At 46.6% G+C, this 13,496-nt stretch overlaps 1 protein-coding gene across 5 annotated transcripts in view; it reads left to right on the top strand.

Moving 5' to 3' along the window:
• LOC129168119 (N-acetylglucosamine-1-phosphotransferase subunits alpha/beta-like) overlaps nucleotides 1-12,801 on the top strand; it is a 31,941-nt gene extending 19,140 nt beyond the window's left edge. Inside the window, exons 9-18 of one of the 5 annotated variants that reach the window (XM_054753018.1) lie at nucleotides 9,658-9,781; nucleotides 9,863-10,137; nucleotides 10,202-10,401; nucleotides 10,477-10,696; nucleotides 10,764-10,877; nucleotides 10,988-11,073; nucleotides 11,146-11,244; nucleotides 11,327-11,494; nucleotides 12,326-12,413; nucleotides 12,485-12,800. In XM_054753018.1, coding sequence (XP_054608993.1) covers nucleotides 9,658-9,781; nucleotides 9,863-10,137; nucleotides 10,202-10,401; nucleotides 10,477-10,696; nucleotides 10,764-10,877; nucleotides 10,988-11,073; nucleotides 11,146-11,244; nucleotides 11,327-11,494; nucleotides 12,326-12,413; nucleotides 12,485-12,538 — 1,428 coding nt within the window. In that variant the 3' untranslated portion in view covers nucleotides 12,539-12,800. Of the gene's footprint in view, nucleotides 1-9,657; nucleotides 9,782-9,862; nucleotides 10,138-10,201; nucleotides 10,402-10,476; nucleotides 10,697-10,763; nucleotides 10,878-10,987; nucleotides 11,074-11,145; nucleotides 11,245-11,326; nucleotides 11,495-12,325; nucleotides 12,414-12,484 lie in introns of all 5 variants that reach the window. The other 4 variants (XM_054753017.1, XM_054753016.1, XM_054753019.1 and 1 more) reach the window with 4 other exon arrangements.
• Nucleotides 12,802-13,496: the final 695 nt, after the last annotated feature.

The raw sequence follows: 13,496 nt of genomic DNA, 5'->3' as shown, positions 1-13,496 counted from the left end.
TGACCAATTTTTAAAAATATCTGCCCCTAAAACATTATCTAAATTATATATTCTACTTTCAAAAAATGACAACACAATTGGAGTACCAATCTCCAAATGGAGCTCAGATTTATCTACAAGCTGTGACCCTGAATTTTGGAAGCAAATATGTCTTAATGCTTCCCGGTTAATCAATAATCCCAACCTACAGCTGATTCAGTTTAAAATCCTTCATAGAGTACACTACACAGGACATAGAATGTTTAGAATGGGCTTAACTGACTCTAACATCTGTACACACTGCTCAGACCATAGAATAGATGACTACTTACACTCCATGTGGACCTGTGCTCCCATTAAAAATTTTTGGCACGGAGTGTGTGAGTACCTATCTTTGGCACTTGGGTTCTCCATTCCTACCTCTCCTTTACTATGCCTGCTGGGCGATCTCTCCACAATTGATGTAGAAACAAATCAAACACAGCTTCTCATCACTGCATTAAGCATCGCCAAGAAAACCATTCTCATCAATTGGAAATCAAGGAAGAAACTGAACATAGCTCTTTACAAAAATCTTTTGTTAGATCATATAGCTATGGAGAGAATGTCTGCTGAATCTAAAGAACAAATGTCAGAATTTCAGTCTATATGGGCACCAATAATTAATTCCCTGACCTGACTCTCAGGGGGGTGAGGGCATCTGTCTCTGCCCCTGGGGGTCTCGTTCATCTGGCGTGGGGTGTGGTCCTGGTCGCTGGGTGGGCCTGGTACCTCGGGGGCGGGCGGTGGCGGGCTTGGTGTCCCGGGTCTTCTTTGCTGGGCTGCCTGCCTGGGGGGGCTGGTGGGTGGCGGTGGGGAGGGGTCCGGGTTGGGTGATGGGGCGGGGGCGGGGTCGGGGGGGTCGCCCAGGGGGCGGCGTTGGTTGGCCTCCGGGGTGGTGGGTGGATGGGGTGCTGCATCCTGCTGGTGCCGGGCGCCTACTGCTGCTGGGGGGGCCCGTGTGCGGCTGGTGGCGCTGGCTCTCCCTCGCCTCCTTTGCCTCTGGGGGTGGGGCGGGGACTGCCCTGGGCCCTCCTGCTCGGCTGCCGCGTGGGGCCGTCCGGTGTGGGGTGTGGGGGCCGGCCTTTCCCCCTGGTGGGGGCGCGGGTGCCTGAGCCCAGCTGCCCCCGCGGAGCCATCTCCCCTGGGTGGGAGGGTGGTTTGGGTTGCCCCTTTTTATTTATTTATTTTTATTTTATTTTATTTTTTAATTATTTTATTTAATTTTATTTTATTTCGCTGATTTATGTGTGTGGTGTATGTGTGATAGGTGGGAGCTGCCTGTTATCCTCCGGCGCCTGTGGCTGTCCCCCGGGTGACGGGGGGCGCGGAGGTGGGGGTCGCGGATGTGCGGTTTGGGCTCGGGGTGGGGGGTGCGTGGTGCTGGGGTGGGGGGGATCCCTTGCTTTCTCCCCTCAGGGACGGGGCCGCTGTGGCTCGGTGGGTGGGGCGTGTGGGGGCCGTGGGCGGGTTGCGCGTGGGGGCGGGCGGCGTGGTGTCCATCTGCGTGGTGCTTTCCGGGATCGGCGGGAGGATGCTTGCTCCGGGGTGGGGCAGTCGGGGGGTGGCTTTGGCCGGGGGCTTGGGGGTCGGGCTGGCGGGGGGCTGGCGGGCGGTCCCTGCTGCCTGCTGGTGTCAGGCTGGTCCTTGCTTCCGGGCCGGCGGTTGTCTCCCTCCCTCCGGGGTTTCCCCCTTGGCGTGTTGGTGGATGGGCGGGGGGTGGGGCGGTGGCCGGTCTGTGGCGTGGCGGTGGGCGGGGCGGGCGGGGGCATCTGCTTGGGCGCCGGGCGGGGGCCGCTCCTCTCGCGGGCCCGGTCGTGCGGTGCTTGCTTCTCTGTCCCTCCCTGGCGCCTCTGGCCTGCGTGCTTCGTGGGTGCGGCCGTGCTCCGCTCTATGTGGGGTCCGGTGCTCTTGTGGTCGTCGTGGTGTTGCTCCCTTGCCGGCCGTGGTGGTATGCGGGGGGCGCGTGGGCGCGGCTCCCGCTGTCCTGGTGGCGGTCGGATCTGCCTTGGGGGCGTGTGGCTTGTCCGTGGTGTTTGGCGGTTTGGGGGTGGCGCTGTGAACGCTACCTCCGGTGGGGCTCCGGTGTTGGGGGGCGCTGGGGGTATCGCCTCTGGGGGGTTGGGTGGGCCGGACTGGGCATCCTGGCGGGCCGGGTAGGGCCTGTGGTGTGTCCTGCGGCACGCCCGAGCCTGGGCTGTGGTGGGCGGCCGGTCGGTCATGTGTCCTTGGTCCCCCCCCTGCTCGGTTTGGGCGGCGTTGGGGTGTGGGGCCCCCGTCCTTCCTGTGCCACTGCACCACCTCACATATATATAGGACATTGGGGGGTGGCCTACGGTCGGGCGTGATTGGGGAGGGGAGCTGCCTTGCGGGGCTCCTTTGCTCCTGCTGTGCCACTGACCTGTTGCCCCCCAATTTTAATCGCAGAGTAGACACTTAGGGTTTGGGGGGGCTGGCCAGGTGAGGGGCCCTCCGAGCGGCAGCTGTCCCCCGATTTTAATTGCATCATTAGCTATCATCCACATACACTCCATATACATGCACACAGATACACCATCCTCTTTTATTTTATTTTATTTATTTATTTATTTTTTTTTAATTGCATCATAGACACTATCACACCTTATCACATACACGGGTGGGGCGGGCTGGATTGGGGTGCCTCGTGCACCTCGGCGTCTGCCCGCCAGGGTCGGCGGTGTGGCCGGGGGCCTGGCCGTCGCGGTGGCTCGCCCGGGGCGGCCTGGCCTGTGGGGTGCCCTTGTCTGGTTCGCCTGCCCTTCCCTGGGGTGGCCCTCTGGGGCCTGTTGATGCCGGGGCTTGCGCCGGGGGGGGCGGCTTGCGGTGCCCCCCCTGGACTGACACGTGCCGCGGGCGCCTCTGCGCTCTTGGGGCGGGTTCGGCGGTCTCCGGGGGGCGGTGCTGGTGCTTCGGGTGGCCCGTGTGCTGTCGCGGCGGCCGGTGGTTGCTGCGCTGTGGCGGCTGCTGGGGCGCCGGGCCGGCTGGTGGGTTGGGGCTTGGTCATGCTTGCGGGTACTGTGGGCCTGGGTGGCGGGGTGGGGGTGGGGGGGGCGGGTGCCCTGGGGCCGGGCTCGCTGGGGGGGGTCGTGCTCTGCCGGGCGCTTGGGCGTCTGTCGCCGTTGCGCTTTGTGCGCTGCCGGGCCGCTGTCTGTGTCCTCGCCTCCCCCGGTCTGTCTGTGGGCTTGTCGGGGGTGGGGCTCCGGTGCGCGGGTGGTGCGCTGTCGGCTCTGGTGGCATGTGGCTGGTCTGGCTTCTGGTGGTTTGTGGGGGCCGTCGGCTGGTCAGCTGCTGGTCTCGCCTTCTCGGCGCTGGTGCTTGGCCTCCCTGCGGCTTGGGGTGTGGTGCTCCCGCTCTCTCTTCGGGGTTTGCTGGCCCGCGGGTCTCGGTTGGCGCTGTGTGGTGGTTCGCCTGGCTGCTCGCCCGTTTTCCCGCCTGCCTGCTCGGTTTCCCGCTCTCCTCCTCGCTGACTCCCCTGTCTGCCTCGCTGGCGGCGTCCTACTGCTGGGGGGGTGTGGCCGGGTGTCTTCCTGCTCCCCGGTGGTCTGCGCTCTCCGCCCCTGGGTTCTGAATCGTATGTCTGGGACCCCGGGGTCCCCGGCTCCGCTGCTCCTTGGGTTACCAACGGGGGATAGGGTGGGGCTTCCGGGTGTCGGGCAGTCGACCACTGTGTGTGTGTGTGTGTGTGTGTGTGTGTGTGTGTGCGCGCTTGAGTAAGTAAGAGTGTGTATGAGCGTGCGCATAGGGGTGTGTTTGTGCGTAGGAGTGTTTATGTGCGTGTGTGTGGGTGCGTAGGAGTGTGTATGTGCGTGCGTGTGTGTATTTTTATTTATTTATTTATTTTAGTTATTTATTGGGGGGGGGGGGGGGGGGGCATACAGGGGTTTGCTCCGTGGGGTCAGGTGCTGGGCGATACATCTCTGCCGCCCGTGCCTCCGCCGGGTGGGTGGAGGGTGTGCCTCCTGCATCCCTTGGCGGGGCGGCCCTGTGTCGGGGGTCGGGCGGGGGTTGGCCCGGGGCGGGCCGGGCTCCGCTCCCTGGGGGTGGGGGTGGCGGTGGGGGGGAATTGGCGCTTCCGGCGCGGGCGGGCTTCTTTCCGGCTGTGGAGGCGTCTCTGGGCCTGCCGGTTTGTGGCCCCCGGTACCCGTCTGCCTTTGTGGGGTGTGATCTCTCGCTGGTCTCGGGGGTTGGCAGTCCTCCGGCCCGCTGGCGCCCTGTCCTTGGCTGGGATTACCTCTCTTCGGCCCCTTACTGGTCTTCCCGGGGGGGGGGGCTCTCTGGGCTGGCTCTTGGGGCACTGATCTTTGTGCTGCCTGCCCCTATGGGCCTGGTGGCCTTCTGGCGGCCGGGGCCCGGCCTTGCTATTTGGGGCGGGGCTCTCTGGGAGGTGGAAGGCGGCCCCTTTCCTTTCATGCACTCTCAGTGACAATCACACGCCCACACATTCCTGCACCTTTATATATATATGAAGTCTTCCTTACATACAGAGATACCTGTACATATGCACACTCACAGTACATACGTACTTCCCCACATTACTCACTGAGTTATCCAGGGTGTTATTATGTTGTTGGTTTTATTACAGCGACGGTGATTTCAGCAAGATGACTATATATATATATGTGTGTATGTGCGGTATATATGTGTGTGTATATATATATATATATATATATATATATATATATATGTATATATGTATGTATGTATGTGTATGTATGTATATATGTGTGTATATGTATATTTTTTTTTTTACAATGATGTGCATTACAGTAACTTTGATTCTATTCACTATCATGGATAATCATTTCATTACTACAGTTATGTGTGACTGTTTCAATGCGGTATTATCATGGTGATCACTATCATAATTCATCATTTCATGACTGCTATTGTGTGCGACTGTTTCAATGCAGTATTGTCATTGTGATCACTGTCATAGGTCATCATTTCATGACTGCTATTATGTCTGATTGTCATTGACAGCTTTGTCATTGTGGTTGTTGATATTGATTTGTCCTTTATCCTTGTTCGTCTTTATAGTTGTCACGGACATTTATTTGCTGATGTCGTTCTGTATGTTTCTGTTGTTCTGTCACAATTGTTGTTGTTGCTGCTGTTGTCCTTGTCTCTTGTCTCTCTTTTTTTTGTTTTTGTCCCCTCTCGCCCCCCCCCCGTTTCCTTTTCTCTTCTTCTCTGTCCCCTCCTGCTCCGGTCCGGGCGCTCCAAATTTGCTTTATAACAAGCATCAAGGTCGAATAAATTTTGTATGACAGGGGAAGTGTATATCACACTTCTCTCTGGCAGAGTAAATCTGTTGAGCACTTGACGGCATTTAGGTATACAATTCTATCTGCTTTAAAGGCTGGACAGGACAGGGGAAAAAAAAAAAAAATATATATATATATATATATATATATATATATATATATATATATATATATATATATACATATATATATATACGTATATATATACATATATATACGTATATATACATATATACGTATATATATACATATATACGTATATATATACATATATATACGTATATATACATATATACGTATATATATACATATATACGTATATATATACATATATATACGTATATATACATATATACGTATATATATATATATATATATTAATAAAAAACAAAATTTAAAAAAAAGGAAAAAAACTGAACATGACAGAACATCATTGTGATGATGAAGACTCTTCTGCTTGTATTTAACAAACATCAACTGCTTGTATTGTTTATGAATGTGCTCATCTCTGTACTTTGTTTGAGTTCCTTACTCAATCCGTTCCATCATTTAATTCCACACACGGAAATGCTGTGGCTTTTCAGCGTAGTTCTGGCATATAAATGTATGTTTAATTTTCCTCTAAGATCATATTTCTCCTCTCTGATTGAGAAATACTGTATGAGGTTTTTGGCTAATAAGTTATGAACGTTATGCATTATTCTAGTGGTTTGAAAAGATACTAAATCTTCACATTTTAATATCTGTAATTTTAAAAATGAAGGGTTTGTATGTTGTCTATACTTGGCATTATGAATGATCTTTTTTGCAGTACAGTGAGTGAGTGATGATGATGATAATGATTTCCCATATCTCCACACAATACATTAGATATGGTAATACTAAGGAACAGTACACGGTGTGGAATGATTTTTGATCAAGAACATATTTTGCTTTATTCAATATTGAAGTATTTGTCGCCGCCTTTTGTTGAATATATTTAATATGAGATTTCCAACTCATTTTTTCGTCTATTATGATCCTCAGGAATTTATATTCCTTCACATTTTCAATATCCACTCCGCTAATTTGTATACAGTCACACGTATCCCTTCTGCTATTTCCAAATAGCATTATTTTAGTTTTACTTAAATTCAAGGATAATCTGTTCCTGTCAAACCATGACTTTAATATGACCTTTTCATCCTTGACCTTTTTAATGAGTTCTTGTGAGCTTTCCCCACAACAAAAGGCGGTGGCATCATCCGCAAACTTTACAAATGTTGTTAATGTACAAATTAAACAGTTTTGGTCCCAATATGGACCCCTGGGGTACTCCACACGTGATGTATAAACTCCCAGATGTGTATTCTCCTAGCTTTACAAATTGCTTCCTCTTTGCTAGGTAGTTTTTAACCCAATTCAAAACTAATCCTCTAAGTCCATACCTTTCTAATTTTGATGTTAAAATATTGTGATAAATTGTATGGAAGGCTTTTGTCAGATCCATGTATACTGCAGCTGCACATCTTCTGTTGTCTATGGCAGTAGTGATTTCCTCCGTGATTTCCATCAGTGCCATAGAAGTTGAAATGTTGGCTCTGTAACCATATTGGCTGCCTTCAAGTAATTTATTCTTATTCATAAAATTTGTCCAACCTATTATTAAATAGCTTTTCCACAATTTTTGAAAATTGAGGTAACAAGGAGACTGGTCGATAATTTGTAAATTGATGTTTGTCTCCTTTTTAAAAAATTGGAACCACCTTGGCTGTTTTCATTTTGCTTGGAAATATTCCAGTCTGAAAAGATAAGTTACTAATATATGTTAACGGGTCTGCGATCTCATTGATGACCCTTTTAATTGTTTCCATTTTGATTCCATGACAATCAGCTGATGTTTTTGCCGTAAAGTGTTTGACAACGTCAGTGATCTCCTTTTTAGTTTTAACAGTGAGAAACATAGAATTCAGGCTCCGATCAATAATATCTTTCCATTCATCAATTGTGTCATGTTTTGGAATTACTTCTTCCAGTTTTGGTCCAATATTTACAAAATAATCATGAAACATTTCAACTACTGCATTCATGTCATTCCTGTTAGTGTTTCCAACCATGAAATAGTGGGGGTAGTCTGCGTTCTTAATGTTGTTCTTTATAATACTATTTAAAATGCCCCAAGTTGCTCTCATGCTATTTTTGTTCTTATTTAGTACGTGACTATAATATTCCCTCTTACACACTCTCAAGATAGTTGTTACCTTATTTTTGTAAATCTTATACTTTTGTTCTGCTTCTTTAGTCTGTTGGATGATGAATGTCCTGTATGATGTGTTCTTCTTCTTACAGGCTTTTTTAGTCCTTTTGCCATCCATGGCTGGTTGTTTTTCTTTTGCTTCTTGGACTTTTCTTGCCAGGGACAGTTCTTATCGTAGAGCTTCATATAAGTACCAAGGAAGCTGTCATATGCTTCATCCACATCTGTTGCACTGCAGACACTCTCCCAACTTTGTTCTTCTAGATCTTTCCTGAAGGCACGGATGCTGTCCTCAGTACGCAATCTTTGAAAAGTATTTTTTCCTGCCACCTGTCTTTTCTTATAATGTTCATTGTAAATTGTGAACACTGGAAGATGATCACTGATGTCACTAATTAGCAGGCCACTGATGGTGTTGTTATCAAAGTCATTGGTGAATATATTATGGATGAGGGTGGCACAGTGCTCTGTTATTCTACTTGGTCTAATGATTTTAGGATATAAACTCAAACTATACGTTGTGTCTATAAAGTCATCTATTTCCTTGTACTTGTGTGGGTTCATAAAATAGTTTTTTGACCTATGTCTGTAAACGTTGTCTTAATCCAATCCTCAAACATTCCAATCTTTGACTTTGGAGTTCTGTACACACAACTTATTAACACATTTTTGCTTTTGTCTTTACAGATTTCAATTGTAATACATTGTAAAATGTTATCAATGACAAATGACATATTCTTTACCATTTTGTAGTTCAGATGATTGTCCACGTATACGGCCACACCTCCTCCATTTGAATTGTTCCTGTTTGCACTCATCATTTCATATCCTTCCAGCCCAAAGTCTATTCCTTTGTTGGCGTTGATCCAAGTTTCTGAGATTGCGATTACTTTGAAAGGTTCTTTGAATTGATTAAAAAATTGTTTGATGTTAGTAGAGTTTGCATACATGCTTCCACTGTTCATGTGGATGATGGATAACTTGTCGTCATTGCTGAAGCTGTTGTTATATTGCTCCTCCGTATAATAACAGCAGTCGGTTGTAATGTGAGAGAAAACATTTGAGTCCGGATCAATATCTTTTTCATATCCAATTGTTTGTGATCTGTAAAGCGAAAAGTGTCCAATTGTAGATCTTCTTGTAGCATATTAGAGCTGTTGCATGTTCTCCCCGTGCGTGGGTTTTCTCCGGGTACTCCGGTTTTAATTGGTGACTCTAAATTGTCCATAGGTATGAATGTGAACATGAATGGTTGTTTGTCTATATGTGCCCTGTGATTGGCTGGCGACCAGTCCGGGGTGTACCCCGCCTGTCGCCCGAAGACAGCTGCGTTAGGCTCCAGCATGCCCCCGCCACCCTAATGAGGAGAAGCGGAATAGAAAATGGATGGATGGATAGTTACCACTGTCTGTGTACTGCCAACTGAAAATTAATAAAATTCTTATATTGCAGGTAGCACACCTGTTTTATGTACTTCATGGAATAAGACAAAAATACACTTCAAGAAAAAAAGCGGTCATGCTACCCCAATTGAGTTGCATGAGTGACTGACGTAAAACAGGCCTGCACAGCGCTGTCTTGTCAAATGCACCGCGTACTTTACGAAACACGTTTACCAAGTAACTTTAGATACAAACCAAAATAGAGGCAAGCTGAGGAAAACCTAAAAAATCCACTTGACAATTGCATCGTGTACGTGAATGAGGCACTGCTCAGCTCCTATGTGGCTCCATCCTGCACAGTGTGTCTCAGGAGGGGCGGTCGCTGTGTGTGACTGGCCAATTGCAGAGCGTGAAGAGTGAATACATCATGAGGATTTTCTTTCATGACGATTACAGATAATGACGAGATGTACTCGTTTCATGCTTGTATTCGCCAAAATGCATTATCCGTAACGGAGTATCTGGCTCATCCCTAGTAACAACATAAAAACATTTACTTTTGCTTCCTTGTCTTTGACAGCTTGGGAACATACCTGGTCACAGGAAAACAGTTTCATTCAAGGGTAGAAGTGTAGATTGTGTCTTAATAGACAGAAACATTGACTCTTGCACTGTCACTACTGCTGACAGCGCAGCGTGAGCACACCAACACAAGTGTCCTCTTACTTCCTTGCAGGTCTATCTCACCTGGAGGGTTGCCCCTTGTTCCAAGGGCTGCAGAGAAGCCATGATCAGCAACGGGTACTGTGATCAGGCATGCAACAACAATGACTGTGAATGGGATGGAGGAGACTGCAAGGGTACAGACATCAACAATGACTGCACTAACCTTTTGTTCAGATTTTAAACACAGTACATTTAATTGCTTTTGGTTGGTGTAGCAGAGAAACGCAGGTCTGTACGCAGTGTTGGCATTCAGAGGGCCAGTACAACTATTGGAGGTCACCTTCCTCAAGCTATCATATCCCAGGCTGCCATCCAAAAGCTATCACTGACAACAGCATCACCATTCTTGAATGAGGACAAAAGTGTTCCCAAAGCGGGATTGTCCGTTGCTGCTAAAAAGCCAATGGAGAGAAAGCTCCAACAGCATGTCCCCTCTAACAAAGGCTTCCTGCCCTGGCAGAAGATGGAGTACTTGGAAGACCTACTGAAAGTGAGCATGATCTACATCTCTAGCTTTGTACTTTGTCATCACACCGTGTCTTTTGTGTTTACAGGAAGATGAGCATCTACACAGAGTGCTAATGTATGAGACCAATGGTGCTGCCACTGGCCGAAAGCTGCAGGGCAGTTTTGGTGCTTCCTTAAGCTATGTTGATAGGCTGTACAATCGCAAGTTTGGGGTCATGTCCCGTAAAGTGATTGCACATGCACCCTACATGATCGACAAGTTTATCATGCAGGAGCTGCAGGACACGTGAGTGCTCACAGGCTCTGATGTCACATCTTCAAAGGCCTGACTGCTAAGGCTGCCTTGCTGATTTTCTTGCAGATTCCCAAAAGAATTTGAGAAGACCTCAAGCCATCGCTTACGTCACACAGATGACATGCAGTTTGCCTTTTCCTACTTTTACTTCATGATGAGCGTCAAGCAGCAGGCTGACATTTCAGAGGTGTTTGACACAGCGGACAAAGACCAGTCTGGCGTTCTGTCGGATAGTGAGGTTGAAGCCCTCGCTACGAGAATCTACAAGCAACCGCTCAAGCCTAGGGTGGGTCCACTTATGAGAAACCGTGGACCAAAGATAGCGTATGATGATTGTGACTGCTCCCTTCTAGGACTTCACGAGTTTGGTTAATGAGTTGATCACCTGTTCTGAAATGCTTCCAAATGAAGTCATGCAGAACCACCAAGTGACATCCCGTCAGGAGGTCTACCATGACCAAAACATGGTGAGCCATGAACCTCTATGTCTCAGCACACAAAAAGCTTAATTGTGTGGTTGTTAGCTTTGTGGTTGTAAATATTCAATAATAAAGTTGTAAGGTTTCTTTATTGACAGCCTCAGATCACAAAATATCTCATCCTGAACTGCAAGCCCGTCACGGATCATATTCGTCGAGCCTTCGCAGATAAGAAGAAGTACAAGTGAGACTTTCACAGTCAACAAGTTGGAATAAACATTTCTACGCTGTTGCTAACAAGTCTACTATCCCACAGATATCAGATCATGGGGGAGCAGGAGATACATTTTAAGTTAATCAAGAACGACAAGTCCATGAACATTCTTCATTTCAAAGACATTCAGAACAATGCCAAGTAATGACAACACTCCAAACCATAAAAGCATTTCAATTGATGGCATTTGAAATTTAAAATGCTTCTGTGCTTGCCCCAACAGGAAGTTCATCTGTTTGAATGATGACATTGATCACAGCAAAAGCAATGCCAATGAAGTGAAAGCAATGCTGGCAGAATTCTACAAAGCCATGTTCCCACAGCCATCCCAGTTTGAACTGCCCAAAGACAAGACCAACAGGTTCCTGCACATGGATGATCTCCAGAAATGGTAGGGACCATGATGAAGACATCAGTCCAGCCAGTAAAGCAAATACTAAAAGAACTGCTAGTATCAATGTCACATTTTTACTAGGGGTGTAAGGGTTCACATGGATGTACTGAACCGTTTCGGTTCTACATGTTGGGTACGGTCCACTTGCGTCCCAATTCGATTATATTTTATGCTATTTTTGTCATTAAATTTATCTAGTGATCTAAGCAGTTCACGTAGAACGAAGGCCTGGGCAAGTTTCCACAAGGATGCCTCTGAGTGTCGGACACTACTGACTGAGGGGGAGCAACGCAAGTAGCTTGCAGGCGTGACAAATGGCATCATGGCAAATTCAGCCTGAGCTGGAAGACCCTCCCATCTCACAACGACCTCCTGTTTGGGAACACTTTGGCGTCTATTTATCCATTACATTTCACCACAATGTTTAAACAATTGTTTAAATACAACAGTTTTTATTGTATTTTAATATTTTATGATTTTTTTTTCTAAAAAAAAAGTTATTACTTAATTTATTTGAAATATCACCCAAATGGGTCGCTTTCATTGATTTAAAAAAAGTTTTCTTTGCATTTTTTTAAATGAAACCATTATAAGTCATTTTTTTCTTCCTTTTTTGTACCAAAAATTAACCAAACCGAGCACTTCAATAAACCGAACCGAACCGAACCGAAATTCCTTTTCGTGTACCGTTACACTCCTAATTTTTCCCAAAGTCGTTTCGGTTGGGTTCCCTCCACAAAGTCTTGTGGAATATGTAATCCTTCTAGCACATAAACGTGGACACACACCAAAAACACTTCCTAATTAATAAAACCACACATTTCCCAGGCACGCTTACCAGGAGAAGTGGAGGTTCTACAGATACTCTGCCATTGTGGTCTTCATCATTGTCACCCTCAAGTTCATCTCCAAAAAAGTCAGAATCCTTGCTAAGATTACTTACGCATTTAAGGACAATCACTCACAATGTCCCCATTTTTCCTGCAGATGACTCAACTGAAACAAAACCTGCTGCACATAGGCAAAAAGTCGAAGTTGTAAAAACTTTAGCAAATGTGAAAGAGGCAGACCTCCCAGGCCAGTGGAGAGGATCCAATCTCAGCGAACTCCTAACTTCCTTGTGTTCAGTGAAATACAACATCTTTAGCTGGTGAAGGACCAAGTGAAGGAGTCCCAAAAAGTCACTTCATGATAAGCTGTGATAAGCTTATGCTTCGTCTGACTCCTTTTCGGATGTGTTTGTATACTATTATTTTCAACATTTTTACTTCTATTGTTCAATGTTATATTGTAATGTTGGAAATAAAAAAACTTGATTCATTCATCCATCCTTTTCCGCTTGTCCCAGGTTAGGTCACGGGGGTAGCAGCCTAAGCAGGGAAGCCCAGACTTCCCTCTCCCCGGCAACTTCGTCTACATTAGGCTAAATACCAATTATGACAGATTATGACAGACCGAATCTCGTTAATCAGCTGTATACAACTACAGCGTCTGAATGGCGGTTGTCTACACCGATCCCCTCCAACTGGCTAGATTTAAGACGATACAAATGAATTCATGCAGACTGTATGTTTTTTTTACCAATAGAGATTTTTTGAAAATGATATATTGGAGTAAGAGTATTTATTCAGAACATATATATCACTCATTAAGTAGTTTTAAAGAGCATTCTTTCTGATTACAGGTTTTAGCGCTCTTTACAAGTGAAATATACTGCTAAAAAAAAATTAAAGGAACACTTTGAAAACACATCAGATCTAAACTGGGGGGAAAATGATCTTGAATATCTTTGCTGATAATAAGTGGATGATGTATTCGTAACAAAATGATGCCACATCATTTGATAGAAATGAAAATGATCACCCTATAGAGGGGGGAAATCAAAGACACCCCAAAAATGAAAGTGAAAAAATGATGCAGCACACTGGTCCTCCTCCCAGATCTGAACATCACTGTGGTACCTGGACGCAAGGAGGAGATTCCAGGAGACAGCTGTGTT

The sequence above is a fragment of the Dunckerocampus dactyliophorus genome, chromosome 15 (genome assembly GCF_027744805.1).
Source record: "Dunckerocampus dactyliophorus isolate RoL2022-P2 chromosome 15, RoL_Ddac_1.1, whole genome shotgun sequence".
Taxonomy (NCBI): Eukaryota; Metazoa; Chordata; class Actinopteri; order Syngnathiformes; family Syngnathidae; genus Dunckerocampus; species Dunckerocampus dactyliophorus.
The sequence above is the reverse complement of the archived record's forward strand: the minus strand, read 5'-3'. Positions and strand labels throughout refer to the sequence as shown.